General features: G+C 46.1%; 2 protein-coding genes across 2 annotated transcripts; both read right to left on the reverse strand.

Annotated features, from left to right (window-relative positions):
• Positions 1-282: 282 nt before the first annotated feature.
• Positions 283-3,856, reverse strand: LOC128461499 (secretagogin). Its single transcript, XM_053446441.1, has 11 exons — positions 3,655-3,856; positions 2,914-2,984; positions 2,258-2,353; positions 1,937-2,080; positions 1,738-1,794; positions 1,480-1,557; positions 1,341-1,396; positions 1,111-1,156; positions 829-888; positions 526-594; positions 283-433 (listed from the first exon to the last, which is right to left on the reverse strand). The coding sequence occupies exons 1-11, from the start codon at positions 3,716-3,718 to the stop codon at positions 308-310; spliced, it is 867 nt and encodes a 288-aa protein (XP_053302416.1). The 5' UTR covers positions 3,719-3,856; the 3' UTR covers positions 283-307.
• A 300-nt stretch (positions 3,857-4,156) lies between these two features.
• On the reverse strand, positions 4,157-25,460 carry LOC128461502 (F-actin-uncapping protein LRRC16A). The gene is made up of 38 exons (XM_053446443.1): positions 25,225-25,460; positions 22,197-22,294; positions 19,335-19,385; positions 16,270-16,329; positions 15,938-16,059; positions 15,689-15,786; positions 15,543-15,613; positions 15,311-15,384; positions 14,913-14,988; positions 14,435-14,523; positions 14,203-14,297; positions 14,003-14,089; positions 13,825-13,928; positions 13,640-13,717; positions 12,969-13,045; positions 12,709-12,813; positions 12,361-12,430; positions 12,193-12,274; positions 12,024-12,123; positions 11,869-11,923; positions 11,565-11,737; positions 11,371-11,439; positions 10,816-10,909; positions 10,638-10,736; positions 10,427-10,555; positions 10,183-10,305; positions 9,936-10,111; positions 9,768-9,855; positions 9,498-9,677; positions 8,959-9,016; positions 8,601-8,854; positions 8,403-8,518; positions 7,776-8,250; positions 7,645-7,687; positions 7,394-7,561; positions 6,897-7,001; positions 5,726-5,920; positions 4,157-5,576 (listed from the first exon to the last, which is right to left on the reverse strand). The coding sequence occupies exons 1-38, from the start codon at positions 25,262-25,264 to the stop codon at positions 5,455-5,457; spliced, it is 4,299 nt and encodes a 1,432-aa protein (XP_053302418.1). The 5' UTR covers positions 25,265-25,460; the 3' UTR covers positions 4,157-5,454.
• Between the last annotated feature and the right edge of the window lie 1,270 nt (positions 25,461-26,730).

Raw genomic sequence — 26,730 nt, forward strand, 5'->3', positions numbered from 1 at the left:
AGAGAAGAAAGAAGAGGAGAGGAAGCAACAGAGAGATGGAGGAAAGAAAAGAGAAGGAGGAAGAGGAGAGGAAGCAACAGAGAGATGGAGGAAGGACGAGAGAGGAGGAAGAGGAGGGAAGAGGAGAGGAAGCAACAGAGAGATAGAGGAAAGAAAAGAGAAGGATGAAGAGGAGGGAAGAGGAGAGGAAGCAACAGAGAGATGGAGGAAAGAAAAGAGAAGGATGAAGAGGAGGAGAGGAAGCAACAGAGAGATGGAGGAAAGAAAAGAGAAGGAGGAAGAGGAGAGGAAGGACAGGCGGTGAAGGTTAGCTGAGCTTCAGGCCGAGGCAGAGAGCCAGCTCGTTCTTCTGGATCTTTCCGTCTCCGTTGATGTCACAGTGGCCGAGCACAGCTTTCCTGAACTGGTCCAGGTCCGTGCCACTGATGCTTGGCTGGAGAGGGGGTGGGAGGTCGGAGGTCAGGGGTCAGAGGTCAACTCACAAAACAAGTTACATATAAAATCTTTGACCTCCTGTTGTTTTACCTTCGCCAGCTCCATCATGTCTTTGACAAATCCATCGACCTCAGGACCCTCCAACTCACCCGTCTTACTCTGTACACTCACACACACACACACACACACACACACACACACACACACACACTTAATTAACGTCTCTATCTGTCATATATGTCTTTGAAAACCTCATTTTTAGTTGCAATAATCATGAAGAATTAAAAAATGTATATGAACCAAATATTCGAGCCCTTTTAAACTTGCTCTGGTCAAACAGGAAACAGGAGGAAAACTTTTCAGTGTTATAGATTCAAGACTTTTGAAACTTACGACGTCGTAGTGAGAGAATATTTTCTCAAAGTCCCTCTTCCTGTCGTCCTGACTGCAGGCCTGACAGGGAACAGACACACACAACAACATCATGAAGAACCCACAACACTAAACTCAACCTTCTCTGGAAACACAAAGTATCGGAAATTACAAATATATTTCAGTGACAAACTGAGATTTAGGTGAAAGGGGGCAGATCTGTAAGGAATTGAATTGGATTGTTACCTGCACAATATTAGAAAATAAATTATCAATATTTCATGCTTGAATCTCCAAACTTACGTCCATCTTAAACTTCAGTAAGAAGTTTTCTTTCAGAGCCAAAATCCTGTCGACAGCAAGAAAGAAATGTAGTTTAATTCATTTAAAAACTCAATGTTTCACAGCTGAAAGTCAATAGTAGTTTTCAATATAAACCCTATATTCAAAGTATTAAATTGTATTTTTCTCTGATTACAGCGTCAATCAGATCCCGTGTGAGTCACAGGTCACGTGACACCGAGCAGTGTTACCTGGCCAGGTCGTTCAGATCCAATCGGCCGTCCTGGTTCTTATCAAACATCTTCATCTGCAGGAAGGAAACATCAAAATAAAATGTATTTATGAGTCAAGGGCAAACAGACGCCCCCCCCCCCCCCCCCTGCAGGTTACCATTGAGATAGTGTACTCCTCCAGCTTCTCAGCGGGGACGGACTTCCTGTGTTGGACGAACAGGTCCTGAAGGAAGCCCTGCAGGGACAAACACAGAAAATACAATCAAAGAAAACAGCTGCAGGAATCTGTCAACGCAGAGAAAACACAAACATCTGCAGAGAGAGAGAGTATCATGAGCTCCTCTGTGGTTCTGAGGTGTTCTGTGTAGTTGGACTGCAGAGATCCAACAAGGTCATGTGTCTCTGTCCTCGTTACCTTCAGGTCGACGGCTGAGATGAAGCCGCTGCTGTCCACGTCGTAGTTTCTCCAGATCTGATCAAACAAGAAAAATCTGAGACAACACAACAAATATCCCAAAACTACAAAAACCAGCTGCTGCAGATTCCTTCACTATCTCCATCCATCAGCTCTTTGGACCGATGTCTCATCACTGCTTGTTGACCTTTGACCTCACCCTCATGAACTCCACGCTGTCGTCCAGCGGCGTCTCTCTGTGAAACAGGAGCAGGAACTTCTCCTCCTCCGGCAGCATCATGGCTGCGAGCTGCAAAGACATCACTTCATCACAGGTGGCCTCATTAAGTCTTAAAGAAAGTCCCTGAAAAAACATGACGTGTCCTAAACTGCAGATTTGTTCACTTGTGTTGTTGGATTGAAGAACAGATTATTCTGCAGCAGCACGTCAGGAGTCACGTGTTCACACTCGTTCTGGAGGAAACTCACAACCTGCTCTCGTCAGAGTCTTGTTCCAGAAAGGAGCCGAAGGGAATCGTACCTCTTGGATCTGCAGACGTCCGACGGCTGAGACGTCAGAAGCCGACATGAACCTTTCTCTCAGTCGCCGGATGTTGAGCTCAGTGATCTCTTCTCTCTGTGAAGATCATGTTTGACTGAACTTTAGACTAAAAACCTTGAAATGTGAAACAGTAAAATATCAACTAGTTGTTCTCTGGCTCAACGACAGTCTGTATCACTCATAAAACCATTAAACCGTTTGGAATTAGTGAATTAGTTTCATATACAAACAGAAATGTTTAAAATGTTGGTAAACTGAAGGTTCAGTTTGCAGGATTTAGTGGCATCTAGTGGTGAGGCTGCAGATTGCAACTGAGAAGAAGAACTTCTCCCTATGTGAACATAAAGGGTTAAATCAGGTTTTCACAATAAAACTCTATCAACGATATTTACTAGTTTTTCGTTTCTGACAAAGCAAGTATATGGTTTTCAAAATAGCAGCTGGATGTTTTTAGTAAAGTATTGTATTTTGAAGAAATATTTTTAATAAATATAATATCTGCACTTAATGAATGTAGATTTAACATTTGGGGCTTCAGTGCCCCCCGGTGGTGCGATCAGAGAACAGCACATTTGGAGACACTGCCACCATGTGGCCGCACGGCATCAGTGCAGCTTCATATTCTCTCTCTTCACCTTCTTTCCCAGTTTCTCCAACACGCGACGGAAGAAGTCGTCGAGCTGCGTCGCTTCGATGTAACCGTGATCTGACGAAACAAGAACAACAAGCAGCTGGACTCAGCAGCAGCTACACACCTTCTGAGGATTAACATCACAATGAGAATAATAATAATAAAAATACTCTAACATGTTAAATTTAACACATTCATGTAAAATGAGTTTTTACCATCTGACATGTGACGTAAATATAAAATAGTGTCAAAACAAACATGACAGCTCCCAAGGGTGAAGCCAAAACATCTCCATCAGCCCCCTGGTGGCTGAACACAGTATAGATCATTAACCTCCTCCATGTGAGCAGACGGGACACGGACTAAACCATCACATCAAGGTAGATGTTAAATAACATAAATAACCTATTTATTCATTTTTATTTTTATTCTTCAATACATAATGTAACGTTATCTTTTCACAACTGATCATTTCTAAACTGATAATAAACTAAATATATTTCCAGTAGGTTTTCCCTCGTTCTCTATGGAGCATGTTCACTGAGTTTATGTTAATAAAGTTCATGTTATTTGAATTGTACTGTACATTGAGTGGATGAATCCACAGAACAATAAAAAAACAAGATCATTCATTATGGAAATGAATTGAAGTCTCTTTTCTTTTAATGAAGCTCAGTTAAATTCACAAATGTTTATATTTGGTGAAACATCTGGAGACACTGAGCGATGTCCCTGAGGTTCTTACCGTCCACGTCCAGAAGCGTCCAGATGTGTGAGAAGCCTGAAGCGTCCAGCTGGTCCAGGTCCATGGTGCTGAGACCAGTCCAGAGGACGAGCCACTGGGGACACGACTCAGAGACAAGAGGACGAGATTCTTCCACCAAACCACGTCAGAGACAAAGACTCAAACTAATTCTATTCTGATTTCATCTTCACTCCTCTCCTGAACTCAGAGAAACGAGGGAAGAGAGATTCAGCAGCTGGTTTATGAAGAAAGGAGGAAGAGGAGGAAGAGGAGGAGGAGGAGGAGGAGTAGAGAGAGAGAGAGAGAGAGAGAGAGAGAGAGAGAGATTCAGCAGCTGGTTTATGAAGAGACGAGGAAGAGGAGGAAGAGGAGGAGGAGGAGTGAGAGAGAGAGAGAAAGAGAGAGAGAGAGAGAGATTCAGCAGCTGGTTTATGAAGAGAGGAGGAAGAGGGGAGGAAGAGGAGGAAGAGGAGCGAGAGAGAGAGAGTCAGAGAGTCAGAGCTGGGAAACAGGATTTATTCATATAAACATACAAATACAGATGTTTCCAGGTGTGAAGGTCCACTCACATATAAACAATAAAACATATCTTTTTTTTTTTTAAAGCAAAATATTTCAAAAATATTTCCCCAGTATAAAGAAAACCATCACCAAGTCTCTTACAGGAAAATAATAAATCAGATTTCTGCTCCAATGACAATAAAACCCGAGAGTTTGTTTTATGACTCAGATTAATTTCTACGTCAGTGGTATTTACATCGGGACACAGACACGTGTCAGTGCAGCAGTCGTGATTGACAGACGTCAGAATGTGATGACTCAGCAGCGGTGACATGTGACATCACAGGAGAAGAAGGATTTTTACAGAACATCTGGAAAGTTAAAGTTTTAGTTTTCTGCCGGAGGATTCTCATTGGTTGTGACTCCTCAGTGGGCGGGGCAGCGTCCCTCTGAGGTTTAAAGCAACACACTGTAACTTACTGAGACACAGCGCCCCCTGCAGCCACATGTGGGGATTACCTCAAAGGCTTGTTAATATTAATATACATATTTTATATATTTTGAATTATGTCACTATTCTCTTTACTGGAAGTGGTTTCATGTGCAGAATAAACAAAGTCTGTCAATGTGCTGCGCTGGTTATTACCCATGATCCTCTGCTTCCTGACCCGGAAGAGCTGCTGCTGTAAAAAATACATCAAACTCTGATCAGAATTCTTCATGTTTTAAAGTTTCCTGCTGAATTTTGGGGATAAACTCTGGTTTTAAATAACTTCAGAGTCTTTTTAACTGATCTCAGTTCAGCTGATTGTGACAGTTGAATCTGTGACTTCTCTGATTCCGTCTCATTTCAAGACCTAAAAACTGTAAGTGAGATTAATGTGTTAGAAAGGATAAGTTTGTTTTACAGTGTCATTAAAATTATATTACCCACAGAAACTGACCTGAAATATTTTCTAGTCATGAACAAGAGGAATGTTTTAAATAATCTTTCATCATATTTCATCAAATAAACATTGACATATTTTTAGATATAATTTTTGTTTCTGTTTTTAGCTTCTGCTCCTGATGTGACATTTTTTGAATTTGTGAAGAGTTCTTTGTTCGGTTGAGAAGATGAATCTGTTGTTTCCAAGCAGCCGCAGATCAAAACCACGAGTTCGCCTCTTAAAGATCCTGATGAAACCCGGCTGATCCCAGGTCAGGGAACTCTTCACCAGGAACTGATCTGAAAACTGAAAGTCGTCCGAGCACACGAGTGATTGTCTGAAACGTTGGATTCTAAACGTCTCGCTGGCGTCAGACGGACGGAGACTCGTCCCCGGACTCGTCCTCTGATTGGCCGTCAGACTTGTGATCGGCCGTTTCACTCTCGTCCTCGGCTGGTCTCAGATCTGTGTCGGCCAGCGACGGGGGCGCCGCTACAGAGAGAGAGAGACAACAACCACAGAAACCTTACACTGAGAACAAATATGAAATACAGCTGATTATTAATAATAAAATGTTGATTATCAATAATTAACCAGAAACAAATGAGTAATTCTTGTTTTGAGAATGTGATTATTCAAACCATTAGCAGGGAGGGACTTGGTGCGCTCTCGGTCCGCCTCCCTGTCGGAAGGAGGAGGGGCTGAACTCCTCAGAGACGACCACTGCCTGCCGCCGCCGGCACCAGGCTCCGCCCCTGCCTCCGACTCCACCCCTGCACCAGGCTCCGCCCCTGCATCGGGGTCAAAGGCGTCGCCAGCGTCTCCGGGAAAGTCGGCTGTTGAAACGAGAGACGAGAGGAAACAGACAGTGACGTGTCAGAGTGTAATCTGATTACCTGAAACACACTTAGTTACAGTGACCTTCAACGTGTCAGGGTGTAATCTGATTACCTGAAACACACTTAGTTACAGGTGTAACTGAGATAAAATAAATAAAAGTTATAACGTTGACACCGACGTGTGAAGTGAAACACACTTTGTCACTTTGTCAGTTTGTGAAACGCCTCCCCCCCCCCCCCCCCCCCCCCTCCATCTCTGTGATTACACAGAAGAGACGTCGCTTTAGAGAACACAGACTTCCTGTAAGTGTTAATTACACAAGTCGAGTGTGGACGCACAACACGCACACTGAGCCTCGGGTCATAAACACGTGACCTGTTAAACTGACGGTTACATCTTCAGCTCACAGTGACTCATCGGAACAAACAACAGATTTCCCAGCAGCCATTGCAGCGTCCTGGTGACTGGACGATTGTTTTTAAAACAAACTGAGGTCAGAGTTGTTGGATTCTTAGTTTCTTATTTTTCTTTCTTGGATCCGAATCTCATCAAAGAAAATAAACTGATAAAGAAAGTAGAAGCTTCAACATGAACCTTAAACTGATAAATAATAAAAGTACTAAATTGATCTGGAACTATAATTATATGATTATTCTGGTTCATCAGGATATTTTTTTAGTTTTAAATCAGTTTTAAATACATATCTGACAGTGGACCATGAAAAAAGTAGTTAAATGTATCTGACTTTTTATTGTAATCTGACTTTTCTAAAGTCAATTTGCATCAAATAATATTGTAAAGCTGAAAAATAGTAAATATTTAAATGTTTAAATCCTTCTTTTAAAACTGAAGTGAACAAACCCTTTTGTGTTGTTTGAATTCTCCACATAGAGTTTAAATCTATAAGTGATATTGCTGCTGCCAGTGTCGAGTGTGTGGAAGTCGAACAGGGAATCGAACAGAGACACGAACCGTCCACTGGCGACAGGCGTCCTGCAGAATTGCTGCTCACGCTCTCTCGCTCCTGCTCCGACGGCGCCCTCTTCAGGCGAGGAGCAGGAAGTGGAGCTTTGGCTGCTGGAGCCTCAGTGGAGTCGTCTGAGAAGAGAAACACAGACGTGGATTAAATCTACTTCCTGTTTGAGGTGATAAATCTACTTCCTGCTTGAGGTGATAAATCTACTTCCTGCTTGAGGTGATAAATCTACTTCCTGTTTGAGATGATAAATCTACTTCCTGCTTGAGGTGATAAATCTACTTCCTGCTTTAGGTGATAAATCTACTTCCTGCTTGAGGTGATAAATCTACTTCCTGCTTGAGGTGATAAATCTACTTCCTGCTTGAGGTGATAAATCTACTTCCTGCTTGTGATTGAGCAGAAGTCACAGTGAAGAGTTGTGTACCGTGAACCGAGGTGCTGCCAGGCGGGGGGCTGGTGGGACTGGTGGGGCTGGTGGGGCTGGTGGGACTGGTGGGACTGGTGGGGCCGGTGGGACTGGTGGGACCCGGCGGGGGTTTGGCGGCCTGGCACGGAGGCGGTCTGGGGCTGACGCTCGGCGGTTTGGCCCGGGGGGGCGGCTCCGGTCGGGACTCCTCGTTCTCTGACGGGGCGGGGGGGTGGATGTCGGTCGTGGCTGCTGGATGAGAAGTTTCACTTTTCACGATACAGTTTAAATCATATCAATATATTTATGAGCATCAGGATATTAAAGAGATTCACCTCTGTCTGCGTCCACTTTGTCCTGAGAGGACGAGGACTCAGTCTGAAACACACACAGGTTCAATGTCAGTCATCAGCAGCACACACGTTCTAATGGAGTCAGTTAAAGAACTCAATGAGGCCACACCCACCTTCTTCACAGCCCTTCTCTCCTGCCGGGCCTTCATCTCAGCCATCAGGTCCAGTCCCATCACCGGAACGCCAATATGACGGGGTTTGTGGGGCTGCTCCTTCTTCTCCTCCTCCTCCTCTCCCTCCTCCTCCTGCTTCTCCTCCTCAGCAGCAGGCGGACAGACCTCCGTCTCTGAATCTGAGTGGTTCACGGCCGGCGCCCTGTGGAGCTCCTGATGCGGCTCCGCAGGGGGGGCGGCGCTCTTTATGGGCGGTGCAGGGGATGTGGGCGTCGGCTCCTCAGTCACGGGGCTGACAGAAGAGGAGGTGCTGGAGGTCACGGGCTGAGGAGGCGGGGGGGCGGCGGCTCCGTGGCTCTTCTCCGAGCGGGACGTCCGGGACTTGATGAGGTTGAAGAAGCCGCTCTTCCTCGACTCACGTTTCTTTTCTGTCGCTTCCTGAGGATTCGACATCGAACCTCTGACGGACGGAAGTCTGAAGAAAACAAGATCAACTTTTTATGAACCAATCAAATCTCAGTTCTCACACGTTTTGATACAAATGCTTTTTTACGCTGACAACACACAACTATACTTCTACATATTCAAACAACAACAGAAACCATCGGTTCCAGTGGGAACTCTCACTTGAAGCTGAGTCTGATGACTTTCTTGGAGAAGAAGTCGTCCAGGCCCTCGTCCAGTTTTCCCATGATGCCGTTCTGCTCCCCGTCCTGTGGCGCCGAGCCGCCGGCGGCCTGTCGCTGAAAGGGAACGGTGGAGAAGAGAGTCAGCAGCTCGTCTTCATCGGACTTCACTCATCGAAGACTCGGTCCTCAAACCTACAGCTGGTCGACTGGGCTTCGTCCTCTTCTTGGGTTTCGGTCGCAGTTTGGTGTGATGCTCCAGCAGCTTGTGCTCCACCGGCAGCAGATCGCCCAGGGGGAGGGGCTTAGTGTCCGTGGACCTCGGGGGGGGAGGGAGGTCTCTGAAGTACGCTGACATCCTGTCGGGTAACGGCGAAGAAGGAGGAGGAGGAGGAAGGTCCTCAACATGGATGGGAACCTCCTCCAGAGCTTTGTCCAGGTCAAACTCCATCTCTGTCGGACAGGAGATAAGAAAATATCATAAAATAAATAAATATACTTTAATGAATTTACAACGTGACAGTTTATTTAGTCAGAGGATTTTGTGTTTCACTCACCGAAGGCCACGGAGACGGGACGCAGCATCCTCACCAGAATACTCTTCCTCTTCGTCATCTGAGGAGCAAAGATATGATCCTGATTTCTTTATAGAAGAATCAAGTTCATCTTTCAAATTGTTTAATGTGAGTTTTATCTCATTTCCCGGCAAATTAATTAAAATCTAAATACAACAAAATACTAACAAGTACAAGGATTGTTCAGATACATGATGACCTCATTAGGATCAGAACTATTTCCCCCTTAATGTATTAATTGATGATAAGTGTAAAAGTATTAAATACAAATTCAGAGTTATAATTATTAATTTGAATAATTAATTTTACCCTAATAACTCAAACTATTTTAATGTGTGAACCAGACTCATTGCAACATAAAGAGATGATTCAGGTTCTGGATGATTCACACGACATCATCATACATGTCATATAAACATGTTATCAATAAGTCCTTCATCATACATGTCATATTAACATGTTATCAATAAGTCCTTCATCATAAATATCATATTGATATGTTATCAATAAGTCCTTCCTACCATGCATGTGTCCATATCCTGCAGCTTCCTCTGTGGTTTGTGTTCCTGCTCCTGGTTCTGGTTCTGGTTCTGGTTCTGGTTCTGGTTCTCCGGCTGCAGAACCGTCTCGTCCAGAACCTCGGCCTCGGTGTGAGGAGCGTGACGCAGCAGAGGCGGGTCCTTCCTGATCAGGTGATCGGCCTGGAGAGGGAGGGAGGACGGGGGGATGAGGAGACAGAGAGACGGAGGGACAGAGAGACGGAGGGACAGAGAGACGGAGGCCGGACTCACCAGAGTGTGTTGTGATCTGGACAGAGACTCCAGGATCTCGTCCACGATGCGATCGGACAGACAAGACGCCAAGCTGAGCTTCACCTCACTGACCAACAGAAACCAGAGGACATCAGACAGACGGCCGGGGACACGTCCTCAGACTCAAACCATCTTGAACATTCAGACCTGATCTTGTTGATGATGTCCACGCCGGACTGCTCCAGCAGCGTGGTGCTGATGAAGCTGCGGGGGATGGTCATCCTCCCGGCTCCGGCCTTCAGCAGCTCCTGACTAAGGCTGCTCCTCTTCATCACGTGAGGACACAGTCCCTCAGCAGCGTCCACCATGGACGCCAGCATCGTCTGAGGAGGAGGAGGAGGAGGTTAGACTCAGGGAGTTGGAGTTGGTTGAAGCTAAACGCTGAGCTGGCTACCTGCAGCTGCTCGTCCATCACCCTCGCCACCTCCCCAGCCATCGACTCCAGTTTGTCCTGAATGGCTCCGACGCAGGCGCCCCTGCCCCCCCCGCTCGTCAGGTGGTACAGGTTGGGGAGGAGCTGGAGGGATGAGCCAGACAAAGAGAGAAGAAGACAACAAAGGTTAATCCCTGAACCTTCTTGTGGTTGAAGCTTCCGACTGTCCTCTGAATTCTCCTCTGATGGTCTCATGTCTTCTCACCGTCTTGGAGTTCCTGGCGTCCTTCATGAGGTTCTCCGCCACCTTCATGTCCTCCTGAACCGCGCTGCTCTCCGTGAACTTCAGGGAGTTGACGTGATCCTGCACCTTCACGCACATCATATCAATCATCTGTAGACAAGGAGAGGTCAGAGGTTAGGGGTCAGAGGTCAGAGGCTGATCCCAGTTGGGCTCCAGCTGTGTGTGCTCCTGCCTGTTGTGTGGTGGTGGTGACGATCCCCTGCTGCAGCCGGTAGGCCTGCTCCTGCAGGTATTTACGTGTCTCGTGGTTCCTCAGCAGATACTGTTCCATCTGCAACACCACAGAGGAGCCTCACTACAGAGCTCACTGTGCAACAGGGTTCTTATCATACATCAGATCATAACGGGACCTTTAATAAGGCGTCCTCCGTCTTCTCCGGGTTGGACTTCAGCGCCTGAGCAGCGTCCATGATGGGAACCGGCATGAAGCGGATGGTGTAGTTCCTGATAGGACGAGGAAGTTTAACACATTTTATAAAATGTATAAAGATCCACGTCAGGGTTTAAACCACTTCACACCAGAATAGTGACAAATAATAAACCTAATGGACACAGGACAGTTACAGTTAAATCGTTATAAACCGGATTAAAACAAGTAAAGAAAGTAAATAAAATAACCAAATGCAGCATTAGAACAATTATTATAAAAAATAACAAAAGATCAATTTATTTCTGAGAAAATGTCTCATATAATAAACACACAATATGCATCTTGGCCACTAGGGGTCTCCAAATCAAAACAGTAACAAAAGAGTTAATTTGATGATGTCATGAAGCAGCGTGGGATCATGGGAGTTGTTGTCTTCTCCACTAGTTCCAAACAAGACGCCTGAATTATAATGAGTTGTCTCTTCGGTGGAAATCTGTTGACAAACAAACAAACAAACAAACAAACAAACACTCACTTCTCCAGAGCGGCAGCGACGTCCTGGAGTCCCTGAGAACTGACGTTGTTTCTGTCCCACACGATCGTCCTGCAGGAGACACACACAGAGGAGGAGGAGTCCACCGACCCTGTGTCAGGTCAACGTCATTCTAACTTGATTGGGGGGGGTGGGGTGGGGGGGTAACCCTGAGATCGGTGGTTTCTGGAGCTCACCTGAGTTTGGTGTTGATCTGCAGAGCCTTCGCCAGCATCTTGGCGCCCATGTCTCCCATGGCGTTCCCACTGATGTCCAGCCTGGTCAGGGACGAGTTGCTGCCCAGAGCGTTGAGGATGATGGAGAGGTCGGCCTTCAGCCGGGAGTCTGCCAAGGACAGGGAGGTCAACGGCTGCAGAGGAGGGGAGAGAGAGAGGAGGGGGGGGGGGGGGGGGGGGGTAATCAGACCATTTCATCCCAAAACGCCCGATGCATGAAATCAAACACAGGAATTAAAATAATGAATAAATATTTGAAACTCACTGAATCCTCCTCCTGAATCATGTGGACCAGGTTGTCCAGGACCGGAGCCACATTTCTGGAGGAGCATCAGATCAAAGAGCATCAATATACACAGAACCAGGACAACTGGACTATTCAGGACCAGTCCCAGGAGGTCTCAGAGGACTTTCACCCACTTGGACTTGATGTTGTGGAAGTTCTTGCCCAGTGAGAGGGTTCTGACGGAGCGGTTCTTGGCGAGCCACACCAGCAGGGTGATGAGATCCATGTCCAGACCTGAGGCGACAGAAACCAGTCACGATCAGAGTCGGTTCAGTTTCGTTAAACGTCCACAAATGTCCTCACCGTTGTCAGAGATGTCCAAACTGGAGATGTTGGGGATCTCTGCGATGCAGCCCTCCAGGATCTGGGAGCCTCCTGAACGCAGCTACGAGCAAACAGACCTGGTCACAATCTCACAAACTGTCTTTATCTTCATCTACCAGATGTTCTCTGAGTTCACGTGTGATTTACCTCACAGCAGCTGAGGTCCAGGGAGACGTCACTGAGGCTGGGGTTACAGCCGAGGCCCAACAACAAGGACCTGCACACAGAGACAAGATCCATCAAGACTCAGATCCTCATCCTCCGTCTGATTCACAGACTCATTCCACAAACTGAGGTCAAATATATAGCTTGTCTGATATCAACTAGTCTGTGGACATTTCTGGTCTTCTGGTCTTCGTCCCTTCTGTCCTGCACCTTCTGTTTCTCTCGTTTGGACGTACAAGCTTTTGTTTACTTTGTGACTGAAGCATTTTCCACTTCCTGTTCAAACTTTGCGATGTTTTTTACCGTCCTGATAAAAACCAGTTTTCTTACTTCAGAGCCTCCAGCGGCAGCCGGGTCCCCGACAGACTGACGGAGCTCAGAGCCTGAGAGCTGCTGAAGAACTGCTTGAAGGACGAAGGGATTTCTTTACACTTCCTGTGTGAGAGCGAGGGGAGACGAGGCGTCAGAGCATGTGACTGAAAAGAACCAATCAGGAAGAGAACGTGGGAGAGCGAAGAGAAGTTCGTCCTGTTCGTCTCATCTATAAAAACACTGGACACTGTTGGATGGGTTCAGGTCTCAGGTCTGACCTGTGAGAGAAGACGGTCTTTGACATGTTCAGGACGGAAAGATGCTTCAAAGATCCTCGAAGCAAAGACGAGCACACCTGGAAACACAGAGACTACACTGAGACACAGGAAACTGCACAAAAGACTCTATTACAGGAAGGACACACAGAAGACAAAGACGTCAACTGGGAAAGTGTTTGTGTGTGAGTGTGTGTGTGTGTGTGTGAGTGTGTGAGTGTGTGAGTGTGTGTGTGTGTTTGTGTGTGTGTTAGTGAGTGTGTGAGTGTGTGTGAGTGTGTGTGAGTGTGTGTGTTTGTGTGTGTGTTAGTGAGTGTGTGTGAGTGTGTGAGTCTGTGTGTGAGTGTGTGAGTGTGTATGTGTGTGTGTGTGTGTGTGTGTGTGAGTGTGTGAGTGTGTGTGAGTGTGTGAGTGTGTGAGTGTGTGTGAGTGTGTGAGTGTGTGAGTGTGTGTGAGTGTGTGAGTGTGTGAGTGTGTGTGAGTGTGTGAGTGTGTATGTGTGTGTGTGTGTGTGTGTGTGTGTGAGTGTGTGTGAGTGTGTGTGAGTGTGTGAGTGTGTGTGAGTGTGTGAGTGTGTGTGTTTGTGTGTGTGTTAGTGACTGTGTGTGAGTGTGTGAGTGTGCGTGTGTGTGAGTGTGTGAGTGTGTGTGAGTGTGTGAGTGTGTGCTGCTCACCTGATCCAGAGAGCAGTCGCTGTTTGACAGATCCAGAGTCTCCAGACTGTTGGAGTGACTCAGGAAGCTGTGCAGGTTCTGTGAAGAAAAATCATAAGAACATGTTTTAATAAACGTGGGCGGAGCTGAGACGAGAGGCGGAGCTGAGACGAGAGGCGGAGCTGAGACGAGAGGCGGGGCCGCACCTGGAGGTCGTCGCCTCGCAGCGAGTTCCCTGATAGGTCGAGGTGAGTGAGGCTGGTGGCGACGACTGGGTTCACACACAGAGACTGACAGAGGACGTTCACTCCTGCAAAATAGAAAACACGCCTGAAGAAAGTCTTCAGAAGGAGGACGACGTGTCCCCTCTGAGCGTCTCCTCACCTTTAGGAGACATGGACGTCCTGCAGAGGTTCAGGTGCTTCAGGCCCATCGGCAGCTTGGAGAGCTGAGCGCTCAGAGCAGCAGCACCTGCACAGAGAAGCCCCCGTCGGTCCAGTTCACACCTGAGACCAACCTGACTCTACAGAGACAGCCTGGGAGTCTGTGTGAGTCTGTGTGAGTCTGTGTGTGTGTGTTCTAACCTTTGTCCTCCAGTGAGTTGTTGCTCAGGTTGAGTGTGTGCAGCGTGGAGGCGGGGTTCTGTGACAGAGCGCCGGCCAGCTTCTGAGCAAAGTCACTGAGGAGAGAACAGATGAAGACAGAACATCACAAACACACAAACACACAAACCTCCTTACTACACAAAGACATGAAAACACGTTAACTGAGACTGATGCACACGAGCGTGACCAGTTCTCATATTTGACCTCTGACCTCCTGAGTCCAGCGTTGTCCAGAACCAGCTCCTCCAGTCGACTGGACCGAGCCACGACCCGGAGGATCTGATCGCACACGTCTGTCGACTGGACAACACATAACACACAACACACACAGACACACACAGACACACAGACACACACACACACACACACACATTATCACATTATAAATGATGTCAAGCATAGTTGAAAAATCTCTGCATCCTATTGGACAATAGACCCGAGGCTCACGTAGATCAAAGTATTATTATTAATCATATGAAGGGAATGATGTCATCATGACGTCACTATGACATCACAACATGACAACCAATCAGAGTAGAGACGTGATCTACAGCTCGTTTATAAAACACAATCGTTGATCATCATGTGGTCGAACTCACTGCGTTACTAATTTAGAAAGTGAGCATCGTCTGATTGTGTGTGTGGTTGTGTGTGTGGAGCAGAGGGAATTCTGGGTAAAAGCTTGTTACCAGTTTGTAGTCTTTGGTGGAGAGTTTGGTGAACCACTGGTTGAACTCCAGAGCTGCGATGATCGCCACCAGATCCCTGCAAAGAAGAAGAAGAAGAAGAAGAAGAAGAAGAAGAAGAAGAAGAAGAAGAAGAAGAAGAAGAAGAAGAAGAAGAAGAAGAAGAAGAAGAAGAAGAATTTAGACATTCACACAAACGTTGTTTTATTCTTTGGAGCAATAAAAATAATCTAATATCTGATTTAATATTGTTTTTGCCGAAACACAAAGTGAACACAAATAAAAACAATAAAACCAAACATTTAAAAGTTAGTGTACAAATTAATCTGTTAGTAAATAAAGATGGACGACAGAACAAAGTGAGAACAAACATCTGACTCTGATCTGAGTCGAGCACGAACCTGTTTTCCAGGTGAACAAAGTCCTGCAGGTTGAGTTCTCTGGTGTCCTGGGTGAGATAGATGGTGTCCACGTCCTGAATGACGAGGACAGGTGGGACGGACAGGAAGAGGAGACAGATTAACGACGGTGCGTTCAGGTGCAACACAAAGCAGAGGAGGAAGAGAAGGGGCGTGATGCAGAAGAAGAGGAAGAGGAGAGAAGGAAGTGGAATCATGATTGAACGTCACCGACCCACTGGACCTCCTCCCGGTACGGCAGCCCCAGGTTGTCACACACACACCAGTACTGATGAGAGAAACCACCTGAAAACAACAAGTCTCTTCAACATCTCAACACTTCATTTCACTGACGAACACTTTGGAATGGAGGGTTGTTACCACAGGGTCCGAGCTCGGCCGAGCCCTGGTCGTCCCACACGGCCTGAAGAGCCGCCGTCCTCTCCGGAGGCTTCAGGCTCAACTTCCTCATCACCTTCCTGATGAGACAAGGACATACTCGCTCTTTATTCTTATTTAATGTCCACACCAAGCGGAGACATCTCATCCAAAAAACCTCCAACCAGATCCTATTTGGTATGCCGTCCCCCTGGGGGTCGTGAGGTGTAACTGCGGCTGTGTGGTACCTACACAGGCGAACCCGTGGGACAGATCCGGTGCAGACAGGTGCCGATGTGAGCGATGACCTCGTCCACCTCCTCCACCGAGCTCAGCCGGAGGCTCCAGGGGCCGCGCTCGTGCTCCAACACCAGCTGCACACAGACACACACACACACACACACACACACACACACACAGACACACACACACACACACACACACAACCAAATCAAATAAAACCCCACAAAAGGGTGAAACAGAGAAAACACCTACATTTTGAAATTAGGACATAAAATGTGACGTGTATTTTGTTTGTGTGTGTGTGTGTGTGTGTGTGTGTGTGTGTGTGTGTGTGTCTGTACCTGAGTGGGCTTGTTGCTGCTGATCCCCTGAATATCCAGGTAACTGAACGACTGTTCAACCTAATAAAAAGACAATGTTTTTAATTCTTAATTTTAATGAGGTCTCATGTTCTGCCACTAGGGGTCTCTGGATCTCCAGTAGAAACTCTGACTTGTTTCACGGCCGAGCAGAAGTTTGATTCTCTGACGATTTAACATCCAGACGCCCGAAGATCGAAAATCTAGAAAAAACAAGATCTAGAAAAATCGTAAAAAGACTAAACTTGATCAAAAGTATTTTTTGAATACAACAAAACACTGATGCATCAATATTACAAGTGTCACACACGTCCTCACAGGACTAGGTTATCTTTTAACGTTTTATCACAATTATAAACTTTAGATATATTTATCTATTTATATATAAAAAACTGATTTCTTGTTTTCCCTGAAGGAAGAAAAACTATAATTGAATTATTTTATTGTTTTGACCTCTGATCGAGTCCACAAAGCTCCAACTGTTCTTCACGTCAACAAATTCAATAAACATTTGCAGATCAGATTAGCAGCCTCTAGTGTACACAGACACATGTGTGCTGTATCCATAAAGTTTTATAAAGTTTTGTAAAGTTTTATAAAGTTTTGTAAAGTTTTATAAAGTTTTATCAACTGGCTCCTCAGGCTGTGAACTTATCGTCAGAGGCTGAATTCAGGTGAGAAGCCTGAAGCAGATTAACGCTCTGGAATCACCTCTCGGCCGTTCATCAGGTCGTTGAGGTCGACTTCCTGCTCAGTGCTAACGTTTTGTTTTAGCTCGACTTTCTTCAAGCGCCGACTTGTTCTGAGACGAGAGCTGGAGACGAGACTGTGTCCCAATAGTCTGAGTCTTTCCTCACAGCGATTAGTGACTTACTGATTTCACAGCTTTAATGGACGATGTTTCTACACCAGACTGTAAAGACTGAGTCAGTGTTGACTCCACCAGGACGTTCAACCAAGAGTTTGAGACAGAGGCTGAACAGAGGAGCTGCAGCAGAGGACAGGCTGAGGACAAATTAAAACGATCAACCTGAAGATGAGCAGATTCATACATCTTCTCTAGAGATGGTTTCATAAAGATCAAACCTGTAACGAGCTCCAGTCTGAAGCTGATCAGTCTAAACTCAACTGAGGATCAACAGTTTGTATTTATCTTCCACACTTTAGGAAACGTGTCCGAATGAATGGGACAGATCGATGGAGCATTAAAGAGGCGGCTGCTGGAGGAGTTATCGTTTTTAGATTAATCAGAAACAGATTTACAGTTTATTCTGATATATATATGGAGCTGGGAATCATTAGAAGAAGAAGAAAACCACAGGGTCAGTAATAAAGAATAAATCACAGGGGGAACAGGAATGTAAAAAACAAGCTGCAGAGCAAATGTCTGGAGCTCGGTCATAACCTCGCACACGTTCCCCCTCCAGAGGGAAAGTCACAATAATGGTGGAGTCCGAACTCGCTGCCAAAACAGAGCAAGTGAGCGAGAGAGAGAGAGAGGAAGGGAGGAGGAGGATGGGGGGGGGGGGGGGGGGGACGAGGGCGAACGAAAAGGTAGAGCTGTGAAAAAGAAAGTGAAAGGTTGAAGAAGAGAGGGAACAGATTAAAAGAAAGTTGAATATGTAGGAAGAGAAAGTGGGAGAAAGAAAAGAGAGAGAGAGAGGAAGAGGAGGGAGGATACAGGCTTGGACAGAAAAAGAGAACGAGAGGCAGCAAGTGTGTAGAGAGAGAGAGAGGAGGAGGAGGAGGAGGGGGGGGGCGAGAGAGGGCGAGGGACATAAAGAAACAGTACGCCCCCCCTTCCTCCTCTCTCTCTCTTTTCCTTGCCAGCTGTTAAATTCCTCCATTGTCTTTTCCCTTCACACGAGGAACAGAGCAGCGTCTGTCTCACACAGAAAAACCCTCAACGCTCTGCAACAACAGATCCGGGGTCAGCCGGCACAGAGGTGACCTGATAACCTACAGTGGACACATTAGACCAAGAGACAGACGTCCATAATGAGACATTTCTCTTATTCTCTCTCTTTCCCGTCTCCTCTGAAGGTCAAATCCCCAGAGTCCCTGGAGTCTGTTGTTTTTATGTGTTCAGAGCGTTTCAACATCTCTTTCCAACATCCCATAATAACAAAGAGCAAAGTACAACATTCAGGGTTGACCACAGATTGATAAATAAACTTGTTATCGTAGCTTGTGAGAAATGAACAAACATCAGAAGTCACTATCTAGAGCCGATTGTAAAATGATGTAAACTTCAGCCGCTCAGTGAAACGTGACTCAGGATTTAAAACGTGTTTCTCTTCTTCAGATGAAAAGCATCTGACCCAGGAACCACCAGCGAGGATCTACTTCCTGTTTCTGCATCGATATAAACGTGTGAACAATAATTTGTACACGAGCAGATTTAAAAAAAGCTTTCCCACAGATTTGTGTTTAGAGAGAAACCTGGAGGTTCACCAGAGGCTGAGAAAGAGGAAACCGATTTCTGTAAGTTCACAAACGTGTCAGTTCACTTCTCTTATTAATATTTTAAGACTCTGATGACCCATCACTTATCACATGAGAAGTTTAAAACTGCAAAGAGCTCAAATCCCTGTTGTCCACTGTTCTGTTTAGAGACAGTAAATAATATGAGAATAAATCTTTTAATGTTTCCAGACGGTTCTCTCTCTCTGCCTCTCTTTCGCTCGCTCGCCCTCCAGGTCGAACTTTTCTTCCTCTCAGTGTTTTCCTTTCCCACAGGCTGCGTTCTCACAGCTGCATTGTGGGTAAAACTATCAAATATCTCCATATGGTGGGACCTGCTCTCATCTGGGCCGAGACTCAGAGGCCAGTTTGAGAGGGAGAGGGAAGAGGAGAGAGAGAGAGAGGAGAAGAACTCATCTGGGTTTTTAAAGTGCAGAATAAAGACAAATGAGCAGAATTCACTGTGAGGATATGAAATATGAACGTGTTTGGAAAAGTTAGTAAATGACGAAAAAGATTTCACTTCCGACCGCCAGGAACTGAGGTCTGGAAGTGAAAGAGAAATAAAAAACTGATTCACAAACCTTGGACGGGAGACGAGTGGTCAACAGGTAAGCTCGATGGGACGCCAGCGCCTGAGGACAGAGACACACATCAGACAGAGGGACACACATCAGACAGATGGACATGAGACAGACACACATCAGACAGAGGGACATGAGACAGACACACATTAGACAGAGGGACATGAGACAGACACACATCAGACAGAGGGACATGAGACAGACACACATTAGACAGAGGGACATGAGACAGACACACATCAGACAGAGGGACACACATCAGACAGATGGACATGAGACAGACACACATCAGACAGATGGACATGAGACAGACACACATCAGTCAGACAGACACACATCAGACAGATGGACATGAGACAGACACAAATCAGACAGACAGACACACATCAGACAGAGGGACATGAGACAGACACACATCAGACAGAGGGACATGAGACAGACACACATTAGACAGAGGGACATGAGACAGACACACATCAGACAGAGGGACACACATCAGACAGATGGACATGAGACAGACACACATCAGACAGATGGACATGAGACAGACACACATCAGTCAGACAGACACACATCAGACAGATGGACATGAGACAGACACAAATCAGACAGACAGACACACATCAGACAGAGGGACATGAGACAGACACACATCAGACAGACAGACACACATCAGTCAGACAGACGGACCTGAAGAGTCCCAGGAGACACACTGAACACAAGATCATACGTTCTGTTGTGAAACTGATTCTAAGTCATTCACAGTTTCCTTGACCTTTGACCCCCGACAACCAAACTCTTGTTCACAACAATGAGACAAACAGACAATCTCAAAACAACACAAACAAGGAAACACCCATTTTTACAAGTGAAAGCTGTTGCTGTGGATTGACTAAAGAAAACTATTTATTTATTTATTCTTCTCCACTGAGTATATTTTATTTGTCCTCACGTCTACACTGAATGATTGATTTGTGTGAGTGTGTGAGCGGATCAGAAGTTTCCCTCTCGACCAGCAGCTTCGTCTTTTTTCACTTGTTCAACAGTTGGGACGTTTTCCAGCCAGCGGGACAACGTCCCCTCTGTCCCCACGTGTCCCACGTCTGTCCTGGAGGAGAGACAGTTCCTGGTGAAGCTGCGTTTCTCACTGAAGGATTTGAGTTCTTTGAGTTTGAGTTTCACTCTGAACGTGAAGAATCTACTTCGTCTCGTTTTCACTGCAGAGAAATTATAAAAAAGAAAGAATGAGAGGAAGCGACGGAGGGAGAGCAGTGGAGCGAGGTCACTCCGGGTCGTGTGAGGTCACAGAACAGCCAATAGGACAGAGCGGAAGGGAGGGTCAGCCAATGGGGAGCGACGTGGACCCGGCCGAGGGGCGGGGCCTGTCCGGACCCAGCGTGAACAAGCTGGTTCTGTTTCTAACGTCTGAAAACGCGTGGTTCAGACGGACGAGTGGGGGGGAGCAGGTGAGAGAGAGCGAGGGCCGAGCACATGACAGGGAAACAGATGTGCAGCTGGAAAACATCTGGAGCAGGGCGCACAGCGAGCAGCAGCTGGAGCCACGGGTTCGATTCTGTGGTTCAGGCGATGGAACGGTTCACAGACCAGCAGCTGAGGAACATCAGGATGGAGGAGCTGCTTTCAAATCTCATTATTAACTGAACCAGGATCAGCGCCACGATTTCTGAACAGGAAACGGGTTCAGCAGAAATCAGTCATGTTGGAATATTGTTTCTAGAAAAATCTAAAAATACACAAAACAAAAAATAGGGATCCTGAGATAAACTAAACTAATAAACTCAATTAAAATGTAACTTTAATTTATGCAAATAACAATGTGTGTGTGTGTGTGTGTGTGTGTCTGTGTGTGTGTCTGTGTGTGTGTGTGTGTGTGTGTGTGTGTGTGTGCTGCTCTGAGTTGCTCCAGTCAAGTCCCGACAGGAGCAGCAGCCACATTCTGCAGAATCGTGGAATGTGGTTGAAGGTGAAATTTTAAAAGTTGTGTTTAGCTGAATTCTGTGTTACCAGGAGGTTCCAGGTTTGAGTCCTGTGAGTTTACACACACACACAGACACACACACCCACACACAGACACACACACACTCGTGAAACGTCCTCAGATGATCAACAGCACACAGGGGAAGCTGATAAGATGATGAGACTCATGCAGTCAGAAGATAAATAAAGATCCAGATGAGAAGTGAGAAGAACTTTTTCCAGAACCTCACAACTCAGTGTTAGTTTTGTGTGTGTTCACCACCTGAAAGAGTTTAATGACGACACACCGGGTGGTTTTCTTTCTTGAGGAATCTGAGAGAATGGTTCAAAGTGAGTCCCACAGGAGGAGCAGAGTGGGAGCTGTCTCCTGAAGGACCTGGTGACGTTCTGTGATCAGATCCTGACTCACAGCAGCTCCTCTCTCTCAGCTGCAGAACCACGAGGAACCGGAGGAACCACAGAGTTAGAACTGGTCTCTTCTGCTCGGCAGCGTCTCAGAAACTTGAACCTTCTGTTCATGTTTGAGCTTCTCGACCTGCAGAGACACGTCCAGGTGGAGTTCTGTCTCCTGGAGCTGATGAGTTATGACCTCGGCGGAGGAGGTTGTGTTTTCAGTCTCCGTTCCTCTGCAGGTTTACTCAGAAACTACTGAATCCATTTACATGAGGTTCTGAGGAGGAGCCGGTCGGAGGCTTCTAGTTGTAGGTTCTATGTGTGTTTGTGTCTTTTAGCCTGAGATGATGAACGTATGGCGATCGGAGGGGCATGAGGTCGTGACCCGGAGACTTGCTGCTGCAGGTCATGTACATTTTAAACATGAATTCAAACGTTAAGTGTCACATTTAGAAATCAACCGTCACTCACCAGCACTCTGCTCTCCACCTTGTCACCTTTGACCTCCAGCTGGACTTTGCGCCTCAGGGTCAGCTTCACCCTCCGACCCACGGCCTCCCGCACGCTCTCTGCAACGGGGGGGAAACACGGTCAGAACCCGATTAACAGCACAACAGCTGGAGGCGTCAAATTACAGCTCAGAGCTCAACAGAGGTTCAGAGCTGTGGTTTCATGAAGTCACAAATAGAAGCAGCTCCAACCCGCTCCCCAGCTCAGGGTTAATTAAAGTGGAGATAATGTGCTGCTTCACGAGGCCTTCAGGCGCACTCGTGTTTACGAGGCTCATCAGGAGGAATCCACAGAAACACTGCACAGTAACACAAGTGTTGTGTTGGTTTTAAACATTTGACTCAGTTGTATCTCAGTATGTTGACGATGTTGTTAAAACAACAGAGATGAAGATATAGAAACATATAGAATCGTCTTTAAAGACAAACATATTGAACAGGAACTTAAACACGTCTGTAAATCTGTGGAGCTTCTGCAGGTGAAGCTGATGATTCTTCATCTTAGTCTTCTTCATCATCTTCTTCTTCATCTTCTCCTTCGTCTTGCCATTGTCCTTTATTTGCTTCTTCTTTTCCAATCCACATGTTTTGTCTTCATTTTTGAAAGCAGTCGTGTCGTCCATCTTTATTTACTGTAACATTTCAGATGTATGTTCTTATTCTTCTTCTTCTTCTTCTTCTTCTTCTTCTTCTTCTTCTTCTTCTTCTTCTCCTCCTCCTCCTCCTTCTCTCCAGCTGTGGCTCCTGAATACGTTTAAAGTTACGTTACAGTTACTCTGCTGGTGCAGCTGTGGGAACATCCAGAGACAGAGGGGGGAGGGGGGAGAAGAGGCGAGGAAGACGAGGGAAGAGAGAGAGGAAGTGAGGAGGTAAAGTGAGGGCAAGAGTGTGTGTGAAAGCGAGGGCCCGCCTTCATGACATCATGCCGCCCTCCTCCTCCTCTCGGTGCCCGGACACATGACAAGGTCACGAGGAGGGTGAAGACATGACGGCATGAAGCGGAGGGGAGGCTGATCAGAAACACATGAGCCCCCCCCCAGCAGATGGTCTCCTCCTATCCTTGTTTACAGCTTTAATCAGTATTACGTTTTGAAGTTTGAAGTTGTGTTTTCAGACCTGCACTGAAGATCTGACATGTTCCTGACGTGTTCCTGACGTGTTCCTCACATGTTCCTGACGTGTTCTGCAGGTTCTGTCTGTCAGAACAAATGTCAGAGTCAGTGTCTCTGGACATTTTCTGGATCTTCTCCTGCAGCCTCCATGTGTGTAACATGTCAGAGTCATGTGAGGAACCAGCAGGACAATGTGTGGAAGCTTCCCAGTGAGTGAGTGGACGTGTGGACGAGGTTTCTAACACGTGACGTGAAACTGGAACATGTGAGATATTAAACATGTTCACAGATCTCTCCTCCAGCTTGTGAGACGTGATGAACTCTCTGTTTAGAATCCTGATCACCTGAGTTCAGAGTTTGGACTGTGAGTCAGCGATGTGTGGCCTCCATCACAGACCAAAGGTCACGTTACTCATTTCAAACCGGCTCCATTCATTCGGACCAAACGAGGCTGATGAGATTTATTGACTATTTGATTTCCTGAAAGAATAATCTTCAACCACTGTTTTGACTTGTGAGGCCACCGGCTCCTGGTGTGGACGGTCGGCATCAACCCTGTGACGCTCTGCTGGTGATGAGCAGCATCAGGTCGACGCGTCCCGGTCAAAGCAGCAGCTGAAAACACAAAGCTCCATTCATCCGTCTGTCCAACGCCGTCCAGTGAGGGACGAGCTGCAGGCGTCCTAACACAGAGCACGAGGTTCTGACTCAGCCTCACTCAGCCTCACTCGTCCGTGTGACCACAGGAAGCTTCAGAAACGACTTTAAACTGTCAAAACAACACAACTGTTCCACCTGAAAGCAGCAGTTTGATGTGTGAGTCTGTTCTCTGTGACTCTGCTGAGTGGGTTCCATCTCCTGAGAGAACAACTGACAGAGAGTCACACACACAACCAGCTGAAGAGTGAAGCTGAACTGAGATCAGTTCAAAACACTCTGAAGTTATTAAAAACCAGAGTTCATCTCCAACATTCAGCAGGAAACTGTTAAAACATGAAGAGTTCTGAACAGAGTTTGTTACAGCAGCAGCTCTTCAGCTTCAGGAAGCAGAGGATCATGGGTAATATTTGATTGGTGCACTTTTTGGATTGGAACCTCCTCGTGTTTCCAAGTTGACGTCTTCGTCCTCTTTCTTCATCCTGAGACGTTTGTGTTCCTCCAGCTTCACGTCACGTGTTAGAAACCTCGTCCACACGTCCACTCTTCTGTTCGTTTGTGTCCTCACGTGTCTTTAGGCTCTGAAGCTCTGAAGCTCTGAAGCTCTGAAGCTCAGATTCTCACAGAATACCTGAAGAGGAGGTTCCGAGGCCTGACTCCTCTGAGGTCACAGGTCTCCTTCTCCCTGATTCCAGCGTCAACACTCACAGCTGGTTCCTGCAGAGTCTCAGGGATTCTCTGTGGTTTAAGTCTCTTCTGATAATATCTCACAATCCAAAGGAATTTCACAGGACACACCCCTGTCCCACAGCCCCCCCCCACCCCCCCACCTCCAGCCCCAGACCAGGAAGTGCAGCAGGAGAAACTCTCAGGTATCCAGCCTGAGCCTCAGGGCGTGGAAATCACAGTCACAAGAGAAAAGTGATTTTCAGAGGCATGGAAATCATTTTAACATTATTATAACAGAGTTTCACTGAGTGATGCAACTTTGTGGTTGTTTTAAAAGTCTGTGTGTATTTCTACAATCAGGTTTAACCCTCAGAAGTGTGTGTGTGTGTGTGTGTGTGTGTGTGTGTTATTTCCATGGTGCATGTGTGTCACTGCACTCGTGTGTGATAAACTCAGGTGAAGACACACTAGCAGAGTGTCCCTGGGTCTCAGGTGGATCTTCACAGTGAATTCAACCTGGACACGAAGTGACGCAGCCTGAAGGAGACTCACCCAGCAGCTCGGTGGGGGGGTCGCTCTTCTCCTGGGACATGGCTCCTCCTGTGCCGGGCCGAGCTGTGAGCGGAGTCCGGGGCAGAGCGCAGGGACCCGGGCAGAGTCGTGTGGAGGAGAGGGGGGGAGCTCCGGAGCTCCAGAGCCCGAAGAGGCTGCGACAACACGGCGGAAAAACACGAGAGGAGTCGAGGCGCTGAGTCCCGTTAGCGTCGGTTCACCTGTCCACACCCGAGTGTGTGTGTGTGTGTGTGTGTGTGTCACAACAAATCACACACACACACTCTGCTATAATCCCTCCTCCTCCTCAGTCAGTTTCAAAAAGTTTTCTGTGTTGAGGAAAATGGTAAAAGTCTGACACCTGGTGGACGTTTGTATGTATGTGTTATACTACTACTACTATATGACTACTACTACTACTACTACTACTACTATACTTCTACTACTACTACTACTACCACAACAACTACTACCACTACTACTACTACTACTACTACTACTACTACCACTACTTGTACTACTACTACCACAACAACTACTACTACTACAACTCCTATTACTACTACTAATACTACTACTACTACTACTACTACCACAACAACTACTACCACTACTACTACTACTACTATACTACTACTACTACTACTACTACAGCTACTACTACTACTACAACTCCTGTTACTACTACTACTAGTACTACTACTACTACTACTACTACTACCACTACTAGTAGTAGTACTACCACAACAACTAGTACCACTACTACTACTACTACTATACTACTAGTACTACTACTACTACAACTCCTATTAATACTACTACTATTACTACTACTACTACTATACTTCTGCTACTACTACTACAGCTACTACTACTACTACTACTACTACTAGTACTACTACTACCACAGCAACTACTACTACTACTACTACTACCACTACTAGTACTACTACTACCACAACAACTACTACTGGCACTACTACTACTACTAATACTACTACTAGTACTACAGCTACTACTACTGCTATTACTACTACTACTGCTACTACTACTACTACTACTACTACTATTACAACAACTACTACTACTACCACTAGTATTTCTACTACTGCTACTACTACTACTACTACTACCACTATTACTACTACTACTACTACTACTACTACTACTACTAAATTTACTACTACAAATACTACTACCACTACTTCTACTACTACTACTACTACAACTACTACTACTACTACTACTACAACAACTACTACTACCACTACTACTACTACTACTACTACAACTACTACTACTACTACTACAACAACTACTACTACCACTACTACTACTACTACTAATAATAATACAGCTACTACTAATAATGATAATAATAATACAATAATAACAATAATGCAAATATTAAATATTGTTATTATTGTAAGCTATTTTATTTAGTGGCTTTATTATGGAAGGTTCACATGTAGTTCCTGTTATAAGCAGGGTGTTGGTCGGGACTCT

Source organism: Pleuronectes platessa, chromosome 18 (genome assembly GCF_947347685.1).
Source record: "Pleuronectes platessa chromosome 18, fPlePla1.1, whole genome shotgun sequence".
Taxonomy (NCBI): Eukaryota; Metazoa; Chordata; class Actinopteri; order Pleuronectiformes; family Pleuronectidae; genus Pleuronectes; species Pleuronectes platessa.

Bases quoted from the DNA above. Each gene is read 5' to 3' on its own strand.
- LOC128461499 (XM_053446441.1), bottom strand. From the start codon at position 3,718: ATGGACCTGGACCAGCTGGACGCTTCAGGCTTCTCACACATCTGGACG. The intron at 2,081-2,257 runs GTACGATTCCCT...ATGTTTTTTCAG, and splicing joins GACGTCTGCAGATCCAAGAG to GGACTTTCTTTAAGACTTAA. The intron at 1,397-1,479 runs GTAACCTGCAGG...TCCTTCCTGCAG, and splicing joins AGGAGTACACTATCTCAATG to ATGAAGATGTTTGATAAGAA.
- LOC128461502 (XM_053446443.1), bottom strand. From the start codon at position 25,264: ATGTCCCAGGAGAAGAGCGACCCCCCCACCGAGCTGCTGG. The intron at 16,330-19,334 runs GTTTGTGAATCA...TCTTTTTATTAG, and splicing joins CCACTCGTCTCCCGTCCAAG to GTTGAACAGTCGTTCAGTTA. The intron at 11,924-12,023 runs GTGGGTGAAAGT...ATGCTCCTCCAG, and splicing joins TTCCACAACATCAAGTCCAA to AAATGTGGCTCCGGTCCTGG.